Below are 18924 nucleotides of genomic sequence, written 5' to 3'. Positions count from 1 at the left end.
TGTTCCCAGAATTATGTTTTACAAGAGCCTTCTACTCTAAGTCTATACTAACACAATGCATTTTGATTTTGCTAGCTCCTTGGTTTCATAAATTCAGGGAACATACATATAATTGGTTACCAAAAACACCAGTCCTCATAGGAGAAATGGTAAATTAGGGAAAGTACTCAGGAATATGTATTCCCTTCTGCAAAACAAAATTAAAAAGCTAAGTCTATGTTAACAAAACCAGTCTAAACGTCTGGGAAATAACTATAAAACTAACTATAACTCAATTTATTTAGTACTGTAGGTCATCAGAAGAGTTACTAAAAAAATATTTAAATTCAGGCAAGATAAACATCAAGAAAAAAAAGTACTAATTTCTATATTTCTCTAAGTTTTACAACCTCCATATCTGTATCCACTGGCCCAGCACCAAGTCACAACCCTTCCCAAAACATATAAACAGTCCAACTTACCAATTGGTCTTTTCGCCGGGACAAACGCCTTCAGATTCTTCCCAGGGCGATTTGTTGTAGTGCCAGAAGATGATGCCGTTTTGGAATTGGATGTTGAAGGCAACAGGGTGCGTGGTTTCCTGGATGCAGCCACCTTGGCATTGGATGCTACCTTGGAGATGACAGTACTGAGGGTTGAGAGGTCCAGGACTGAGGGTCGCAACCTGCCTGTGATATAAGCAGCTAGCCTATTGGCTGGATGCAATGCCCCCATCTGTCCCAATAGCAACTTAGCCTGCGGGTAACTCTTACCATTAACCTGAAACAAGTGGCAAAGAGAAATTCTGTAAAGATAAAATTCTCTTGCTAACTCATCTCCCTTGACAAGGGTTTCATTTTTACAAGGTTTTAAAAGTCTAATTTTTCAGATTTAAAGGGAAAAAGAAATGGACTTTTCCCATTTGGTATAATCTGAGTATTTAGGAGATGAAAAAAAAAATGCTGCCATCTGATATTCTCAACTAATCTCATCTCCTTCATTTTGGAAGTTTAAAAACAGAGAATCTTAGAAACTCATCATACCTGCATTCTAGATTTGAGGAAGATACAGTCAAATCTAAGGAATCATCCAATTGTTTTACTTGTCAATAAGCAATTATTGGTTGAGCTATTAATAATCATCAGCATAAAAATGAGTAACTGTGTTTCACAGAATCTCTCTGATGAGACCAGAGGCATAATGAAGCTTTCTCACAAGGGTCCTTAATATTTGAAAAATATATGGAAGTCTGCTTTAACTTATGAGAAAGTCACTGTTACAAATACCTAAGCCACAAAGTCACCTTAGTTTTCAGTTTTCAAAAAATTCAGTTTTGAAGACAACTATATTCATCTTTTGCACAAAACTTGGACTCAAAATAAATGCTAGTTGAAATTCATTGTAATTTTTTTTAAGTTGCCACTAAATTGTCAGCAGAAAGTGAATCAATGAATGAGGTAAAGATTCTTCTCTATTGCCTGAGTTGACAGACTGCCCATCTTACACAGGAGAATCATTTTAAAAAGAAAGAAAACAAAACTTCCCAAGTTTCTTACTTAAGTTCTCTATGTCTTATTGCTAAATGACTATAGAAGAAATCTTTTTCCGTCTCTCTTTTCCATCATTTAAAGGGGTGAGGAAGTGGAGTAAGGCAGAGAAAATCCTACTCTCTAAATTAATAGAGAACTGGTAAGGAGAAGAGCTACACCAAGCTACTCCCTCTTCTAAGACACAAAAATTATTCTGTTACTTAGATAAAACGGTTATTTCCATACAGATCAGGTATATATTTGCCCCGAGTTTGATCCAAAGAATATGATCTTTCCATTCTAGAGTAAACTTTCCTGCACAGTTTTCCAGGCTCTGTGGAGTCTGGATCAGATACTCCTGTCTTCTCCTTTGGGACTTGCTCTGAAGACTACTCGGCAGCTTTCCCAAAGTATACCTTACAGTGGCCTGACTGCTATGCAGGTTCGTATTTTATGGGGGCATTCTGAGTCCTAGACAGGAGAACACAAAATTTCTATGACTGTATTTGAAGGGGGCCTAGTTTCACTAAAATATCAGGTAAGTTGCTATTCTCAAAGCATCAATCAGTAAATTAAACAAGGAGAAAACACTCTCATCATTAAGAGTTCAAGAAATATCAACAGAAGCAGTTACATGGTAACCGCAATAGAAAGTTTTTAATTAAGTAGATCAGTTATAATGGTGACACAGTCCTTAACCCAGAGAAGCAGCTGAGCTAGTGAAGTCAAGTAACCTTAGCAGTAATGTCAGACAGGACCCCACATTTGGTACTCTGATATAAAAGTGCATTTAATGTCACTGAACAAAAGGAGAAACTCTTTTGGACCTTATGACTACATTTTACCTCAGAACTTTCCTTCAAAAAGATTTTCTACATGCCAGTGTAATTTTACTAATATATCTGTCTGAAGTACTACGTAGCAAGGATATAGATATTTGCCCTATAACAATGATTAGACTAGCAAGAACTCTATGAATCAAATAAAGATAAAATATATAAACTGTGGCTCAATTTTTTAAAAATTTATGTATTTGAATAACATCTTCCTAAATTTAAATTTTCTCCCAAGTTTTCAAACATATATTGCTTATCTTAAAAATTAACTTCACTTCAGTTTATTTTAAAAGTTATCTGCTAATAATAATCCCAAGAACTAGACTGAATCCTAAATTTAAATTTTCTACCAAGTTTTCAAACATATATTGCTTATCTTAAAAATTAACTTCACTTCATTTTATTTTAAAAGTTATCTGCTAATAATAATCCCAAGAACTAGACTGAATCCCTTACTATTCTTGCTTGACTGTCAAAATATCACTATAGCCTAGGTAAAACAGCTTAAGGGCAACTTTCTACAAAGACTAATACAGGGCTCTACCTTTCTGTTTGTAAAATGTGCCAAAAATTCACCCTAGGTATGCATCTAACCTAGGCCTATTACAAAAAGAGATGATGATTTTGTCACCCAGTTCCCAGGGAATGCATAGATAAATAATGTAAGGCCCACAAAGGGCTATGAAAAATCAAGGTGGTACCTAAGTATAAAAAGGTGCTACATCCAGATTAAAGATAATTCTCACCTGGATAAGCCCAGATGTGCTTGAACTGGGTTTACGTTTATAGGCCACAAGCTTCCCTGCAGGAGAAAGCCCTGCATAAAAGGGCAGACCTTTGCCTCCATGTAATCTCTCCCTCACTGAATCCAGGGCATCTGTCTGCACGGGAGAGACATCATCCATTTTCCCAGGGGATAATGGACCGTCAGGAGTCTCTGATCCAGATTTCTCAGCCATATCATCTTGATCTTGACATGATGGCATAGAGATTTTCACACGAGAAGAATAAACAGGAGGATTCTTTTCACCCCGGCTCTTTCGCTGAGAAGCCAACTCAATGATGAAGCTGCCCACCTTAAGTGACTGTGGCATGTTGCTATTGATGTGCTGGGATAAGATGCTCAAAATCTTGTTCCGATCCTCCTCCCAGTTGCAGTCTGAGATGATCTCGATCAGTTTGGTGGGACCACCAGGTGACCTCTGATGTACATAGGAGGTAGAAGCTGATTCCCCTTCATTGCAGGAAGACTTCCAGCTCTTTTCTGATAAGGAATTGAAAGATATTTCTGTATTATAGCATTTTGTACTGAACTTTGAAAGATTTTCATTTTTCCTGAGTTCTCAGAAAAGTGCCAGGAGCATAGATATTCAACAGTTGCCCAGTATCCCATTCCCATGGACTTTCAGTGGTAAACTGACACTCACAATTTGGGAGTTTTCCATGAAAAAAACAAAGATTCCAGAAAATCAGACTATAATAGTCTTCACTATTCTACTCACTGGGCTCTCAATAAAAGTGAATCCCTCTTGAGATTGCTCTAAAAAGCCATTAACTATTTACATAAGAAGGTACTATCTTGCAAACAAAGTATATAACCAGGGTTAGGCTTATATAGTATAGTGTACTTGCTATCCATATAAGCAAAGCAAAGACACTTGCAAGATGCTTTGTAATATGTGAGGGGTAGAGTCAACCCTAAAGAACAGCAAGAAAGATGATGTTTTTGTTGGGGAAAAAAACCCTTGCACTCTACCTCTAGTTTCCACTGCAAATATTTCAGAACTACTTCTGTACCTCTGGATATGATTGTTCCACTTCTACATTTGATGCAAGACCACGCACACCTCAAGTATGTTTACATTCATGGCAACACATTAACTAAATATACATTTCACTAGCTAGATTTCTATAGCAGGATCTCCCAACCAATGTACTACAGTTATCAATACATCAGGATAGCGATCCCCTCAGCCTTCAGGGTGATCATGCTAACAGGCACCCTCTCCACTTGCCTCAATGTGCTAGCAACATTATCACTTTTGTATGTTTATCATGCCATAAAAAAAGTTTAGGAGACACTGCTGCTTAAATGTCTGATGTCTTAAGAAGCAAAATCAAAACAAACAGTTAATTCCCTAGACACTACCTTCATCATACTAATTCTAGCAGTAACATTTACTAGATAAATCAGTGATACTCCTTCCTTTCTCCCTCTGTATTCCCCAACTGCAGCAACTATTGAAAATCTCAGGTAAAATTTCAGTAACTAATGATGTCAATATTGCTGAGGTTTGTAAAGAAGTTTTAAAAAAATCACCGACCTCATCCTGTTTCTTACAACACACCATACCACGAATACCAACAAATTGTATTTCTTAGAACAGGAGTGTTCAACACAGCAAAGAACTGGGAAAAAAACTTACCTGTAGTCTCTATTTTTACCAAAACTAGATACAAGGTAGGCAGACATGCTCTGGATTGGTAGCTTTGGTTCCCCCTCATTATAAGTATAGTCCATATCTATATATTAATAATCACGATCAAATGATAAATCATAGTTTTCATTCTGACCTTGTGATTTATCAGAATCATCCTCCAGGTCACAAGTGAGTGGTTTCAAAGGCTGCTGTTCAGAAGCTGGCTCCTGACAAAGAGAACAACACAAATACTTCAATTCAATACATATTTAATCTCAAGAGACTAGGACATATGAATTAAATCTCTCAAGGAAGCCTAAAATAATAGAAAAATTAAAGTACTCAAAGAACATCTTGACATCCACAGGCACAGTTGCATTACCATCACACTATACAACCATAAAAACAAGCAGTCTTGCTGTTTAACGTCTGTGATAGTGACTGAGTTACCAAGAAAACAATTAACATTGCATTTTATAGTGTAATTCTAATAAAGAAGGAAAAATATTTGATGTTTAATGAAACAAGTTTCAACTATCTAGAAAATTCACCAATGCAGAAAGATTCAAATCCTAATAAACCACATTATTAAAATCAAAAATGTTTACATTTTCAAAATTACTCCTACTTCAGAAAGAGTAATACTTTTAAAATGACCTTAAGGGAATATGTTCTAGAATAGGTATGCAGAGAAACATAAATTGATATGCACATTATGTAAACCTTCTCTGCCCCTAAAGAATTACTTCATATTATACCAACAGTAATGCAAATTCTAATACTAGCAACCAGGAATTGGAAGTTAAAAAGAGAAATCTATGCAATAAGGAATTCACCTTTACACTACAGTTCTCAGGACTAGAATGACATGAGCCCTGCTGCTGAAATGATGGGGATGGTGACGGTGATGGTTGTCTCTCTTCCTCTTTTTTTCGTTCATACACTCGAACTCGGGCACAAGTCATCATACTTTCAAAGTACAAGTAGACTGGATCCTTGTCTTCTTCCCGGATCTGTAAGTTTCATACAACAAAACATTCCAAATATTGGGGGGAAAAGTCTCCAGGATTCCAAAAGGAAAAGGATGTAATCTTTGCTTCTATTACAGCACTTAAAAAATTTTAATGCAAACTTTAAATAGTAAAATTACAGTTTGTATGTGCTGACTCTTGGGGCAGTCAGAAAGGATCTGTTTCTCTTTTAAGAAAATTCAGCACACCAGAGCAGTGGTTCTCAAATTATTTGCAGTGAAGGATAAATTTCTTAATTACCTGTCACACACAGACTGATATTTTTGAAAAGACAGTAAAATAAATTACTAGAAAAACAAAGATCAAGTTTTTCAGTATTAGATTTAATAGATAAAAATTTCTCTATCAACTTGTGGCAAAAGTTTCTAAATATCTCCTTTTTGATAATAACACAGTGTTATTGTGGCACTTAAAATTATCTTAAATATATATCTACATGTTTACCTGTTTTTATACTTATTTCATCACAGACTAGTAACAGTTATATATTAGCACTGTATAGAGACCACACTAAATAGCACTGTACTGAACAATCTTTCAATTTAATTAAACAGAAACACTGAAATAGATTTACTAATAATCAGAACTGCTTAAGCTATTAACACAAGAGAAGCATCAGATCTTCTACCTATTGTCTTCACCTGGTCATGCAACTATTATTTTAAACCTTAAACTTTATTGTATATAAAGACAATATGCTTTAAAAAGATCACAGTGACTCTTTAAAGTTTCTTCCTAATGCTTTTCTAATAGTGCATACTACATCTCAATCACTCAATATTCTATACTATAGGAGTAAGAGAACCTTTAGAAGACTTTTGCCCAGTCATTTTTTTAAAAGCCAATTTGATATGATCCTCCTAAAGAGAGATTTAGCTATCTTTAAGAATTATAATAATTCTGCACAGGTCCAAGTACAGCTTTTCTTCAATAGTAAATCCTACAGTACACTATATGATCCTCAGTTGGTTGAGTCCACACATGCAGAACCACAGGCACAAAAAACTAACTGTAGCATTACACGCGGACTTTCGACTGCACAAAGGGTCTACACTCCAAACCCTCCCTGTTGTTCAAGGGTCAATCGTACTACTATTCACTCTACTTTTATGACATTTTTAAAATTAATTTATTTTTTATTGAAGGATATTGCTTTACAGAATTTTGCTGTTTTCTGTCAACTTTTATGACACTTTTTAAATGCCATCAATTAAACTGACTAAATCAGAAAGGGAGATGGCTTGCAGACATACTACCTGAAAGCACCATGATTCACAAAATATAAAGCAAAAATCTGGTTGAAACCCATTACCTTTACAAATGATTTTTATAACTTTCAATAAAAGATGTATAACGCCAAGCTTACCACAGGATTGGGTTTGGGAGTATATGCCCTTGCAGGTTTAATTCCAGTGAGTAGTCTGCCCTTCACAGTAGTAGATAAAACTTCTGGCTGAGGCAACAACAATGGTTTCATAGGCTCAATGACAGAAGGCGTTGGGATATACACTGGTTCTGGATCTACTTCACCTTCTACTTTCACCCACAGTGGGTAATGTCGAACAGGCTGTTCAGGTTCTGTTTCACATATAGCTTAACAAAAGGAAGGGTAAGACAAAAGTTAACTGAGGCATTGTCAAAATATTCTCCCTCATAAAAAGCATTAAATCATTAAAATAATCAAACAGATACCCCCTAAGAAACCTTTAGTTGGCCCTCATGAACCTTAATTAATTTATTAACCAAGTATTTGTTGAACAGCTATTATAAATCAGACACTGTTTTAGATCCTAGAGTGAAAACAGCTATGACTAAAACAAAGTTCTTGCCTTCACAGAGTTTATAATCCACAAGAGAAAACAATCTAATAAACATATAGTATCAAGTAAGAAGAACAACACAGAAAAATATAGATGGATAAAAGATAAAGAGTTAACAGGAAATGCTATTATAATTAACATGATCAGAAGAGGCTTTCTCTATTATCCTGGAAAGATAATCATTCTATGCTACACTTTTTAATTTTACAAATAACAAGTACTTTTTGAACCTCACTATCTGCAGATTCTAAGCACTTACTATGTTTTAATTCATATAACTGTAACAATAGTCCTTGAGATATTATTATTTCCATTTGGTTCCAAATAGGGAAAGGAGTATGTCAGGGCTGTATATTGTCACCCTGCTTATTTAACTTCTATGCAGAGTACATCATGAGAAACGTTGGGCAGGAAGAAGCACAAGCTGGAATCACGATTGCCAGGAAAAATATCAATAACCTCAGATATGCAGATAACACCACCCTTATGGGAGAAAGTGAAGAAGAACTAAAGAGCCTCTTGATGAAAGTCAAAGAGGAGAGTGAAAAAGCTGGCTTAAAACTCAACATTCAGAAAACGAAGATCATGGCATCTGGTCCCATCACTTCATGGCAAATAGATGGGAAAACAGTGCAAACAGTGGCGGACTTTATTTTCTTGAGCTCCAAAATCACTGCAGATGGTGACTGCAGCCATGGAATTAAAAGACTCTTAAAATAAAATAAAATAAAAGACTGTTGCTCCTTGCAAGAAAAGTTATGACAAACCTAGGCAGCATATCAAAAAGCAGAGACATTACTTTGCCAACAAAGGTCCGTCTAGTCAAAGCCATGGTTTTTCCAGTAGGCATGTATGGATATGAGAGTTGGACTGTGAAGAAAGCTGAGCACCAAAGAATTGATGCTTTTGGACTGTGGTGTTGGAGAAGACTCTTGAGAGTCCCTTGGACTGTAAGGAGATCCAACCAGTCCATCCTAAAAGAAATCAGTCCTGAATATTCATTGGAAGGACTGATGTTGAAGCTGAAACTCCAATCCTTTGGCCACCTGATGGGAAGTACTGACTCAATTGTAAAGACCCTGATGCTGAGAAAGATTGAAGGCAGGAGAAGGGGACGACAGAGGATGAGATGGTTGGATGGCATCACCGACTCAATGGATCTGAGTTTGAGTAAACTCTGGGAGCTGGTGATGGACAGGGAGGCCTGACGTGCTGCAGTCCATAGGGTTACAAAGAGTCCGACAAGACTAAGCAACTGAACTGATACTTTGTAAAAGCGGAGGTTCAGAGAAGTCCAATAATAAGAGGCAGAACCTGGATCAAACCCAGTCAATCTGGTTCCACAGCTGTTACTGTTGCCTTCTGATGACAACTTCTATTCAGAAGTCAGCCTGAACTCAGCATAGAAGCAAGAATACATCAACAGGAACGCAATGAAGCCTAAGACGAAATCATACCATCAACAAGTTCTATACAAAAGAAAACATGCACTGATTCTTAACCAAATTAAATGGAGGATTTGGTTAACAGGCTGCTGGCTTCTTTTTCAAAAGCAAATTGCCCATTCCCATCAATAAGACAAGAGAAGCAAACATTGTGTTTTGCGTTTCAATGATCAGTGCTCAGAGAGGATAGCTCTAAACCAAAGACCCACAATCTTTGCCTAAAATCACATAAAAGGACCAACTGACACTTAATCTTGCATAACAAAGCACTATCCAAACTGCTACCTGATCTCATAAGAAGTCCATTTGCTCTGAACACTAAGACCCAATTACTGATGAATAATTTTGCCTGTAAGTCTCCTAAGTCTAACATCATTCAGAGTATAACTATAAAATACTGAATAAAGGCTTAAAGATTAAAAAAACACAAAGGGGGAAAATACCTGAGCTAGAATGTGATTGAGTTAATTCATTAGCTACTTAGCAGCCTCTGTTATCCAACTTTTATAACTTAGCTTATTTATCACATAATTCACAAAGGCTGTTAAAACCCCAGTATTCATTCAGGTATTCAAATATTTGAACATTCATATGTATCAGACTTTGTAGACACAGTAATGAACAAAACTGATCAAAAAATCTTGCTTTCATGTAGGTTATATTTAAGTTGTAGAGGGAAGAGGGTAAGATAGTCAATAAACAGGGAAAATAATGAAAATATGTTGGATTTTCAAGTGCTTATGAGAAAAAACCAAGCCCAGAGAAGTACTGATAAACTGTTTAGTGAGTATGTATGAGTATATATCTTAAGGGGGATGGTTGCAATTTTTAAAAGGGTAACCAGGGTGCCCTTACAAAGAAGGTGGTGTATATAGAGCCTCTATCACTCATTTGGTTAAAGCTTTGTTGTCTAGTTCTATGAATTATTTCACACATTTTAATTTTACTACAAAAATAAAAGGCTTCAGGTCAAGCAATATTGTCTTGCCTCTTTCAATCATCTTTTAAGGACCTTCTAAGCCTCTATAAACTAAGGATTTACTAAGAACCCTTTTCATCTTTTTTTTCTTTTGAAAATAATAGCTCATAACTTCACAATACTTCCAAAGAAAACCTCTTAAAATGTCTAAACATATTAATTCCTCACAGAGAATCAAAAACAACTCTAAATTTTGTGGATAAAACAGAAATTGTGGCTCCAGTAAACAGGAGAGTTCACAAAATCTATTGAATTGAGTTCTGCTGAGGACAGTGTTAAGATTGGAATGACAGTAACTAGGGTAAGCATTAAAAATTAAGACTACCATTGGCAGAGACTACACCTGAAGCCATGAAAATGGACAGACTCCACATAAGACCCAGAACAACAGTCCACTTCCTCACACTTCCTTAACCCTGCTTGACTCCTTTACACAGTCTGGAATCCAAGACTGAACGCTTCTCTTTCCCCCTCACAATACACTTGAGATACTCCTACCTTTCATCTGAAACCCAGATAAAAGAAACTAGCAAAGGCACATTGAGGGGAGAGCCAGAGTAGCATATATTCACAGAAGCCAAGAACAGAAACCTGTTTCAAGAAAAAAGTAATATCCCCTTCTTTCTATTCAAATGCTTTCTAATACACACCATCTTTCCAAGGTTCCGTAGCATTATCATTTTGCCTTCTGAGTTCTCAAAAAGCCTTTTGTTCATGATACTTAAAACATGGCACTTTTGTTATTGTGGCACTTAAAATTATCATAAATATATATCTACATGTTTACCTGTTCATCAAATTGACAGTAACTTCTTACAGACAGACTTAGTTTTAACTGTCTATATCTTAACTCCTCTCACTCCTAGCAGTGCCCAGAGTACTTGCTCCATGAATGAAGTGTTGGGCATGTAAGTCCCAGAAAACTGCTATGCTAACAATCAGCATACTATATTCATCTCCCTCCCATTCTGAAGGCATTTTAAACCTCTTTATTGTGAAATATAATACCCATATGTACAGAAACAATGTATATACAACTTAATAGCAATACATATTAACAAATATACAACCATGTAAACTCTATAAAGATTAAAAAATGAAATACTGCCACAAACCCCAGAAGCCTTTGCATGCCTTTCTCATAATTCCTTCCTACAAGCAACTCACTTAAATGATTAGCCACCTCTCTGCATTCCTTTTTAACATCAAACATCACCACTAAACATCACAGCTTAATTTTGTCTACTTTTGAAATTAATTACAGAGATGTGTTCCCTGCCTTGCCTTTTTCCTTCTCACTCAACAATTTTGTAAAATATATCTATATTCTACATGTAAGCCATTTATTTTTACTGTAGTATATACTATTCCACTGATTATTCATACTATTATTTATTCATTCTAATGCTATCAGATATCTGGGTTTGTTTTCAGGTTTTAGTTACTGTGAGTCATTGTGCCAAAACACTGTTGTAGAATGCAGTTCTGCTGGTTACTTTGGAGTCAAACTACTAGACTAAGGGCATGTGAGTCACCAATCCCAGCAGAAACTGTCAAACTACTTTCCAAAGTGCTTATACCAATTTACATTCCCACTAGCAGTACATCAAAGCTCCCATTTCTTAAGAGCAAATATCATCAGAGAATTTTAATTATAACCATTTTTGCAGGCATGCAGTAGAATCTTGCTGTGGATGTAGTTTGCATTTCCAATTATAAATGAGATGGTCAACATCCCTCCTCAAGTGCCTCTAAAAGACTTGCCCCCACTTAAAAAAAAAATTTTACATTTATTTGGCCATGCTGCATCTTAGTTGTGGCATGCAGATCTTTAGTTACGGGATGATAACTCTGTAGTTGCTGCATGTGAAATCTGTTGTGGAATGTGGGATCTAGTTATCTGACCAGCGATGGAACCCAGGTCCCAAAGCACTGGGAGCACAGTCTTAGCCTCTGGGCCACCAGAGAAGTCCCAGACTTGCCCTTTTTTAAATGGGACTGCTTAGTTCTGATTAATCTATACTGATATCTCTATATATTCTGGATACAAGTCCCTAAATATTGCAAGTATCTATTTTCTCACTGTAGCTTACATTTTCACTTGCATTTAATGTCTTTAAGACCTGAGTTTCTCATTTTTAATTCATCAAATATATTGGCTTAACCAAGAAGTTTGTTTGGATTTTTCTGTAAGATATGGAAAAACCTGAATGAACATTTTGGCCAACCCAAAAGGACAATCAGTCCCAAAAAGGACTGATTATTTCTCCTGTCATGCTTAAGAACCCTTCTACTAATATGAGATCATACACACACACACACATTTTTAAAAACATTATCTTCTAAAAGTTGTGTTGGCTAGCTTTGACAATTGGGTCTGTAATCTATGTAGAAATTATTTCTATGTATAGCGTAAGGAATAAAGTTTCATATATTCCCCATATGGATATTCAATGATTCCACCTACATTTACTGAAGAGATCATCCTTTTCCTTACTCTTCTGCCATTTTTGTCAAATCAACTGTTCATGTGTTTGAGTCTAGTGCAGGCTCTCTATTTTGTCTACTGGTCTATTCAGTTGATACTCAAGCCAGAAGCATCGTTTTTTTGTTGTTGGCCATACCACACGGCATGTGGGATCCTAGTTCCCCGACCAGAGATCGAACCCTTGCCTCCTGTACTTGAAGTATGAAGTTTTTAACCACTGGACTGCCAAGGAAGTCCCCATCCCATCTTAAAATGAGAGTTCTGTAACTTTTTTGACATTTAGCAAGCAAGACCTCCCGCCTTATTCTAGACTGCCCTGGCTATTTCTAGGTGCGTTTTTATATAAATTTTGGAATCAGCTTTTCAAGTTTCGCATAAAAAGTTGTCACAATTTTGATTAGGATTGCAATGATTAGAACTGCAATGAAATTACAGATGAAAAAGAGAAGAAACACCATTACAATATTCAGTTTTGCTTGCTAGGAGTTTTTTGGGTTTGGGGTTTTTGTTGTTGTTGTTGAAGAATGGACACTGAGAAGTTTCTGGGGAGATGATGGAGTAGGCAGCACCAAGATATATGATTCTAGATGTGAACAATAACTGTACTGGCAGAATCTGATATATTTTGAAACTCTGGAGTCTGATGAAGAATTGCACCTTTCAGGGGAGGACTGGGACAGTAAACTTTCATTAGGTTCAATTTCAGTTCTTGGCACAGTACCAGCTACTCATTCCTCATCACCTGGTCACCTGGCAAGCAGCTGTGCACGTGTTCCTGGAGCAGCTTACAACACAGTGGGAGCCAGGGTGGGCAGAAAAGACCTTGTCCTCTAAATATCAGGGATTTCTGCTCTGACTGCTGCCTCTGGCCACAGAGATGCAAAGAGGCAGGAAGCCACTGCTATTGAAGCTACCCACTTGGTTGCAAGGCCTTATCCTTCTGTCTTAGGTAACTTCGAGGGGAATTTAAAGGGACAGCACCCTTTCCTCTCTTCACTTTTCACTCATCCCCCTTTACAGGAGATAGACACTAAAGACTAGAACACTTGGAAAAAAAAAAAAAAAACCCTGCATATACAAGGAAAATTAGAAAGTGACTCTGCATGCCTAGGGCTTCCCTCATAGCTCAGCTGGTAAAAAATCTGCCTGCAATGCAGGAGACCCTGGTGTGATTCCTGTTCAAGAAACTGCCTTAGGGAAGGGATAGGCTACCCACTCCAGTATTCTTTGGCTTCCAAGGTGGCTCAGACAGTAAAGAATCTGCCTGCAATGTAGGAGACCTGGGTTCAATCCCTGGGTTGGAAAAATCCCCAAAAGGAGGGCATGGCAACCCACTCCAGTATTCTTGCCTAGAGAATACCCATGGACAGAGGAGCCTGGAGGGCTACAGTCCCTGGGGTCGCAAAGAGTCGAATACAACTGAGCGACTAAGCACACACATGAATGCCTAAGGAAAGGCTTGACACAAAGACAGCCTACAAGAATCAAAAAAACAAAAAAAGTAACAACAAAAAAATCCAAAGGAAAAGAATCTGATTTCGAGTTACCACATTATTAGATTCAAATGTCCAGTGTTTCACAAAACATCACAAAGCATACAAAAAAAAAAGTATGGCCCATTTCAAAGAAAATAAATAAATCAACCATCCCTGAAAAAGACCAAAAGACAGATGTACCTAAGACTTTAAAATAACTGCCTTAAAGATACTCAAAAAGGGACTCTCTCCCGCGTGTGTGCGCTCTTTTCTTTATCTCTCTCTCTCTCTCTCCTGCTATCTTCTAAATAAAATAGAGCTGTAACACTGATTTGCCTAAGAGCTGTAGCACAGTTTGTCCAAGACCTGAGAGCTGTGATGCGCCGAGGGCTTTAATGTCCGTTGCTCCAAATCTTTGTTGTGACGAGACAAAGAACCGAGGAACATACACTCGCGTGACATCTATATAAGATAGAACATACACTATGGTGCCGTGACTCGGATATAACCTGGCTGAAACAACCTCTGCGTGGAAGAGGCCAAGCATAGCAGGAGCCCAACTCAGTGAAGCTCCCACGCTAGAAGCGGAAGGTGAAGAAACCCAGTGCAGGGGAAGACCCATCGTGCTGGAAACCGGGAGAGCGAAAAACGAACTCAGCAGAAAGCTCACGCGGCCCAGTCTCAGATTCCAGAAGACCTCCGGTTAAGGTAAGAGGTCCTCGCTCCTATGGCTGGAGGGACCTTTTACATCTCTCATTTCTTGTTTCCTCGAACCTCCCGCAAACAGGCGGGCAGCAGGGGCACAACTGAGGGACTCTGGAGAGGCTACTCCTCAGCATGTCCCAAAGGCGCTATCTGCTGCTGAGCCCCAGTAGCTGTTACACAAGCCAGTAGGGGTTCTTCTGTCCTTTCTCTTCTCTGTGCCAAAGATCAGACCAATGAAACTGTAAGCACCGGTCAAACCCCAAGTCCTTGAGGGACAAGGCATGAGACAGATGCCTGATCTGTAGACAGGCAGGGCATTGGGCCAAAGAGTGTCCAAATCGTGACAAGTCTCCTAGAACGGCTTGCCACAAATGCCATCAACTGGGACATTGGGTGGCACTCTGCCCTCGGGACCCAAGAGCCTCAAGGTCAAGTGCCAAGCCTACCCTCACGATGATTCAAGAGGACTGAAGCGGCCCGCTCCAGCCAGCCCGCCTGTCACAGATAACCATCACGGGGCTGGAGCCAAGGGTGCAACTGGATGTGGCAGGTAGGTTCCGAGAATTTCTTGGTTAACTAACACAGGGGCTATCTACTCTGTCTTGATCTCCTACTCTGGAGCCTTCTCCTCCCAAACCTGTACCATTTTGGGTGCTACAGGAAAAGCAACTACTAAAAGATTCACCCGAGCACTTCTTTGTTGCTGGGATGGACAAATATTTTCCCACCAGTTTCTGGTGGTCCCTGAGTGTCCTACCCAACTACGGTCTAATTGCCCAGCCCTTATACGAAAGCTTAAAGGGACAAGATGATTCAATCCCACTGATGTGGGGAACTCCTCAAAAGGAGGCAGAGGCTACACTAAAACAGGCCTTAACTCAGGCACCTGCCTTGAGGTTGCCAGACCCAGAAAAAGCATTCCAACTTTATGTCCATGAAAGAGAGGGAATAGCCTTGGGAGTGTTAACTCAAAGGTTGGGATCTGAGCCCAGCCTGTAGCTTATTTATCCAAGAGGCTCGATCCAACTTCCTGAGGTTGGCCCCCCCTGCCTTCGAAATCTTGCAGCTATTGCAATCATGATAGAAGATGCTTTAAAACTCTCCTTTGGGGGCAAACTAACTATTTTTACCAGCCACCAAGTAAAACAACTCCTAAATGGGAGAGGCCATTTATGGATGTCTGATCAAAGAATCCTCAGATATCAAGTAATGCTGATGGAAAATCCAGGCCTCACTATATCCCCTTGTGAGGTTCTTAACCCAGCCACCCTCCTACCTACCCCCGAGGGCTCTCTCCCATTTCACTCTTGTCTAGAAATCTTGGACCACTGGACAAAACCCCGAGAGGGATTGTCAGAAGATCCTCTGACCAATCCTGAGGAAATCTGGTACACTGATGGAAGCAGCTTTGTCTTGGATGGAAAAAGAAGAGCCGGGTATACAGTAGTCTCCAATTTTGAGACCATAGAGGCTTAGCTTCTGCCACCAGGTACTTCAGCCCAATTAGCTGAGCTCATAGCCCTGACTCGAGCTTTAGAGCTGGGAAAAGGAAAAAGAACAGCCATTTACACTGACTCCAAGTATGCCTTTCTGGTGCTACATGCACATGTGGCTGTTTGGAAAGAAAGTGGCCACTTGACCACCCGAGGGTCCCCAATCAAATAAGGTTATCAGATTCTTCGACTCTTGGAGGCGGTCCATCTGCCTACTGAGGTTTCAGTCTCCCACTGTAAAGGACACCAAAAAGGGAACACGGAAGTGGCACGAGGGAACCAAGCAGCTGATCAGGCAGCTAGGAGAGCAGCATTACAGAACCATGACCTAATAGGGATTGCCACCTTAGTTCCACAGACTAATTTGCCAGAAACTCCTTCATATACTGAAGGTGAGATTCTTAAAGCTAAGAGCGAGGGCTTTCAAGAAGATCATATGGGGTGGTTCCAAAAGGAGGGACTCCTTTTTCTGCCTGGAAACCTCCAATGGAAATTGGTTAACTCCTTACATGCCACTACTCATTTAGGAGAAAAGGCCCTCCAAAGATTACTAGAAAGGTCCTTCAGAGGAACAGGCCTCCAAACAACTATAAGACAGGTGGTCTCCTCTTGTCCCACTTGCCAATTAAACAACCCCCAAGGAGCTCGAAGACCCCAGCTGGCCCAGCCCGTCCAACAACATGGGGTCTACCCAGGAGAGGACTGGCAGATGGACTTCACCCAGATGCCAGTTTCTCAAGGGTATAAATACCTATTAGTTATGATAGATACATTCACAGGATGGATTGAAGGCTTTCCCACCCGGACTGAGAAGGCTGAGGAGGTGGTAAAAAAAACTGCTCCATGAAATCATTCCAAGATTTGGTCTGCCCAGGTCATTACAAAGTGACAATGGGACATCATTTACTTCTAAGGTCACCCAAGGAGTCTTCAAAGCATTGGGCATTACTTATTATCTCCATTGTGCCTGGAGGCCTCAATCTTCAGGAAAAGTACAAAGAGCCAATCAATTCTTAAAATCAGCGATAAAAAAGATAACCCAGGAGACCTCCCTGGGATGGAAGGAGGCTTTACCAATAGCTCTCCTCTGTACCCGCACTGTCCCTAAGGAACAGGTTGGTCTTAGTCCTTATGAGATGCTATATGGGAGACCTTTTGTTTATGTCAATGAGCTCTTCCTAGATCCAGAGGTTCAGACCCTCCAGTCTTATACCATGGCCATTGGGCAATTCCAACAGGATATACGCTTGTGGGGTATGAACCGGGACCAAAAAGATTCTAAAGAGTCACCACTATATGCTCCAGGAACTCAAGTCCTAATTAAAGTCTGGAAAGATGGGTCCCCAAAGGCTCAACTCCAGCCCACATGGAAGGGCCCCTGCCCTGTAATACTTTCTACCCCACAGCAGTCAAGGTACCAGGACATGACTCCTGGATTCACTACTCAAGAGTCAAGCCATGGAAGAAAACAGAAGAGGACACTCAATACACCTGTGAGCCCCTGAGAGATCTCAGATACCTATTCAGAACTACCAATGAGTGCCATTCTAATGAACACACCCAAAATCTGGCTTCTGGGGATAAGATTTCTCAGGATAACTCTAAGGAGCCAACAGAGCTTGACAGAGATTGTACTCCAAGACAGACAGGAGATAGATCTTCTGATCCCTGAACAAGGAGGGACTTGAGCTATCCTGGCCATGTGAATTTAAAATTGACCAATGTCCCTACTAGTCCTTGTTATGCTATATTGATGATGCTTATGATTATTCCATGTACTGTTAATTGTCTAACCTGTTTTGTCTCTGCCCAGGTCAACCAGCTACAACATGCAGTGCCAGTTCAACCAAGATATAAAACTACAGCTGACCACGGAAAATATCACACACCCTTGGACACCGCTATAAGGACTCTGAGGATTGAGACTAGCAAGAGGGGGAGGCCCAATACCCCTCACCGCCCCAGTTCAGCAGGAAGTAGCCAGAAAGACCTCGACGCCCCTATTCCCAAAGAACTGGGCCTCCCATCTCTTGAGGGGGGAATGTTAGGTAGGTAGAATAGGGAAAAGGAGTCCAAAATGGCAGTGGCTAAAAGACAAGGAAGGTCCGAAGACCAGAGTGAAGACTTCAGGCAGAACAAACAGAACAAACAGCACTCCTGGCTAAGCCCAATTTGCATAGGGCAGGCCTAGGTGGAGGAAAAACATGTAAAAGGAGGAGCCAAAGCGCTTTCTCACGGACTCTCTCTCCCTCGTGCGTGCACTCTTTTCTTTCTCTCTCTCTCTCTCTCTCCCCTGCTATCTTCTAAATAAAATAGAGCTCTGACACTGAAAAAAAAAAAAGATACTCAAAAAAATCAAGGAAGATGTGGAGAAAGTCAAGAAAATAATATGTGAAAAAGATGGAAATATTGATAACGAAACACAAAACCTGAAAAGAAACCAAAAAGCAATCCTGGAGCTTAAAAAGCACAGTAACTAAAATGAAAAATTAACTACAGGGACTCAAAAGCAGATTCAAACAGGCAAAAAAAAGAATCAGTGAATTTGAAGATAGCACCATGGGAATCATGGAATCTAAGGAACAGGAATAAAAGAGATTAAAGACAAGTGAACAGAACCTAAGGACCTGGGTGATACCATCAAACTTTAAAAAGAGAAAGACAAAGAATCTTGAAAGCAGAAAGAGAGAAGCAAATCATCACTTACAAGAGATCCTCAATAAA

At 39.3% G+C, this 18924-nt stretch overlaps 1 protein-coding gene across 23 annotated transcripts in view; it reads right to left on the bottom strand.

The window, feature by feature from the left end:
- Positions 1-18924, bottom strand: part of MGA (MAX dimerization protein MGA) — a 144650-nt gene that overhangs the window by 24138 nt on the left and 101588 nt on the right. For 9 of the 23 annotated variants that reach the window (XM_055537441.1, XM_055537440.1, XM_055537446.1 and 6 more), the window contains 5 exons: positions 7162-7388; positions 5601-5777; positions 4919-4991; positions 3091-3608; positions 462-759 (listed from right to left, as the gene is read on the bottom strand). In XM_055537441.1, the coding sequence (XP_055393416.1) occupies positions 462-759; positions 3091-3608; positions 4919-4991; positions 5601-5777; positions 7162-7388 (1293 nt within the window). The remainder of the gene's footprint in view (positions 1-461; positions 760-3090; positions 3609-4918; positions 4992-5600; positions 5778-7161; positions 7389-18924) is intronic. The other 14 variants (XM_055537456.1, XM_055537455.1, XM_055537457.1 and 11 more) reach the window with 7 other exon arrangements.

The sequence above is a fragment of the Bubalus kerabau genome, chromosome 10 (genome assembly GCF_029407905.1).
Source record: "Bubalus kerabau isolate K-KA32 ecotype Philippines breed swamp buffalo chromosome 10, PCC_UOA_SB_1v2, whole genome shotgun sequence".
Lineage (NCBI taxonomy): Eukaryota > Metazoa > Chordata > Mammalia > Artiodactyla > Bovidae > Bubalus > Bubalus kerabau.
The sequence above is the reverse complement of the archived record's forward strand: the minus strand, read 5'-3'. Positions and strand labels throughout refer to the sequence as shown.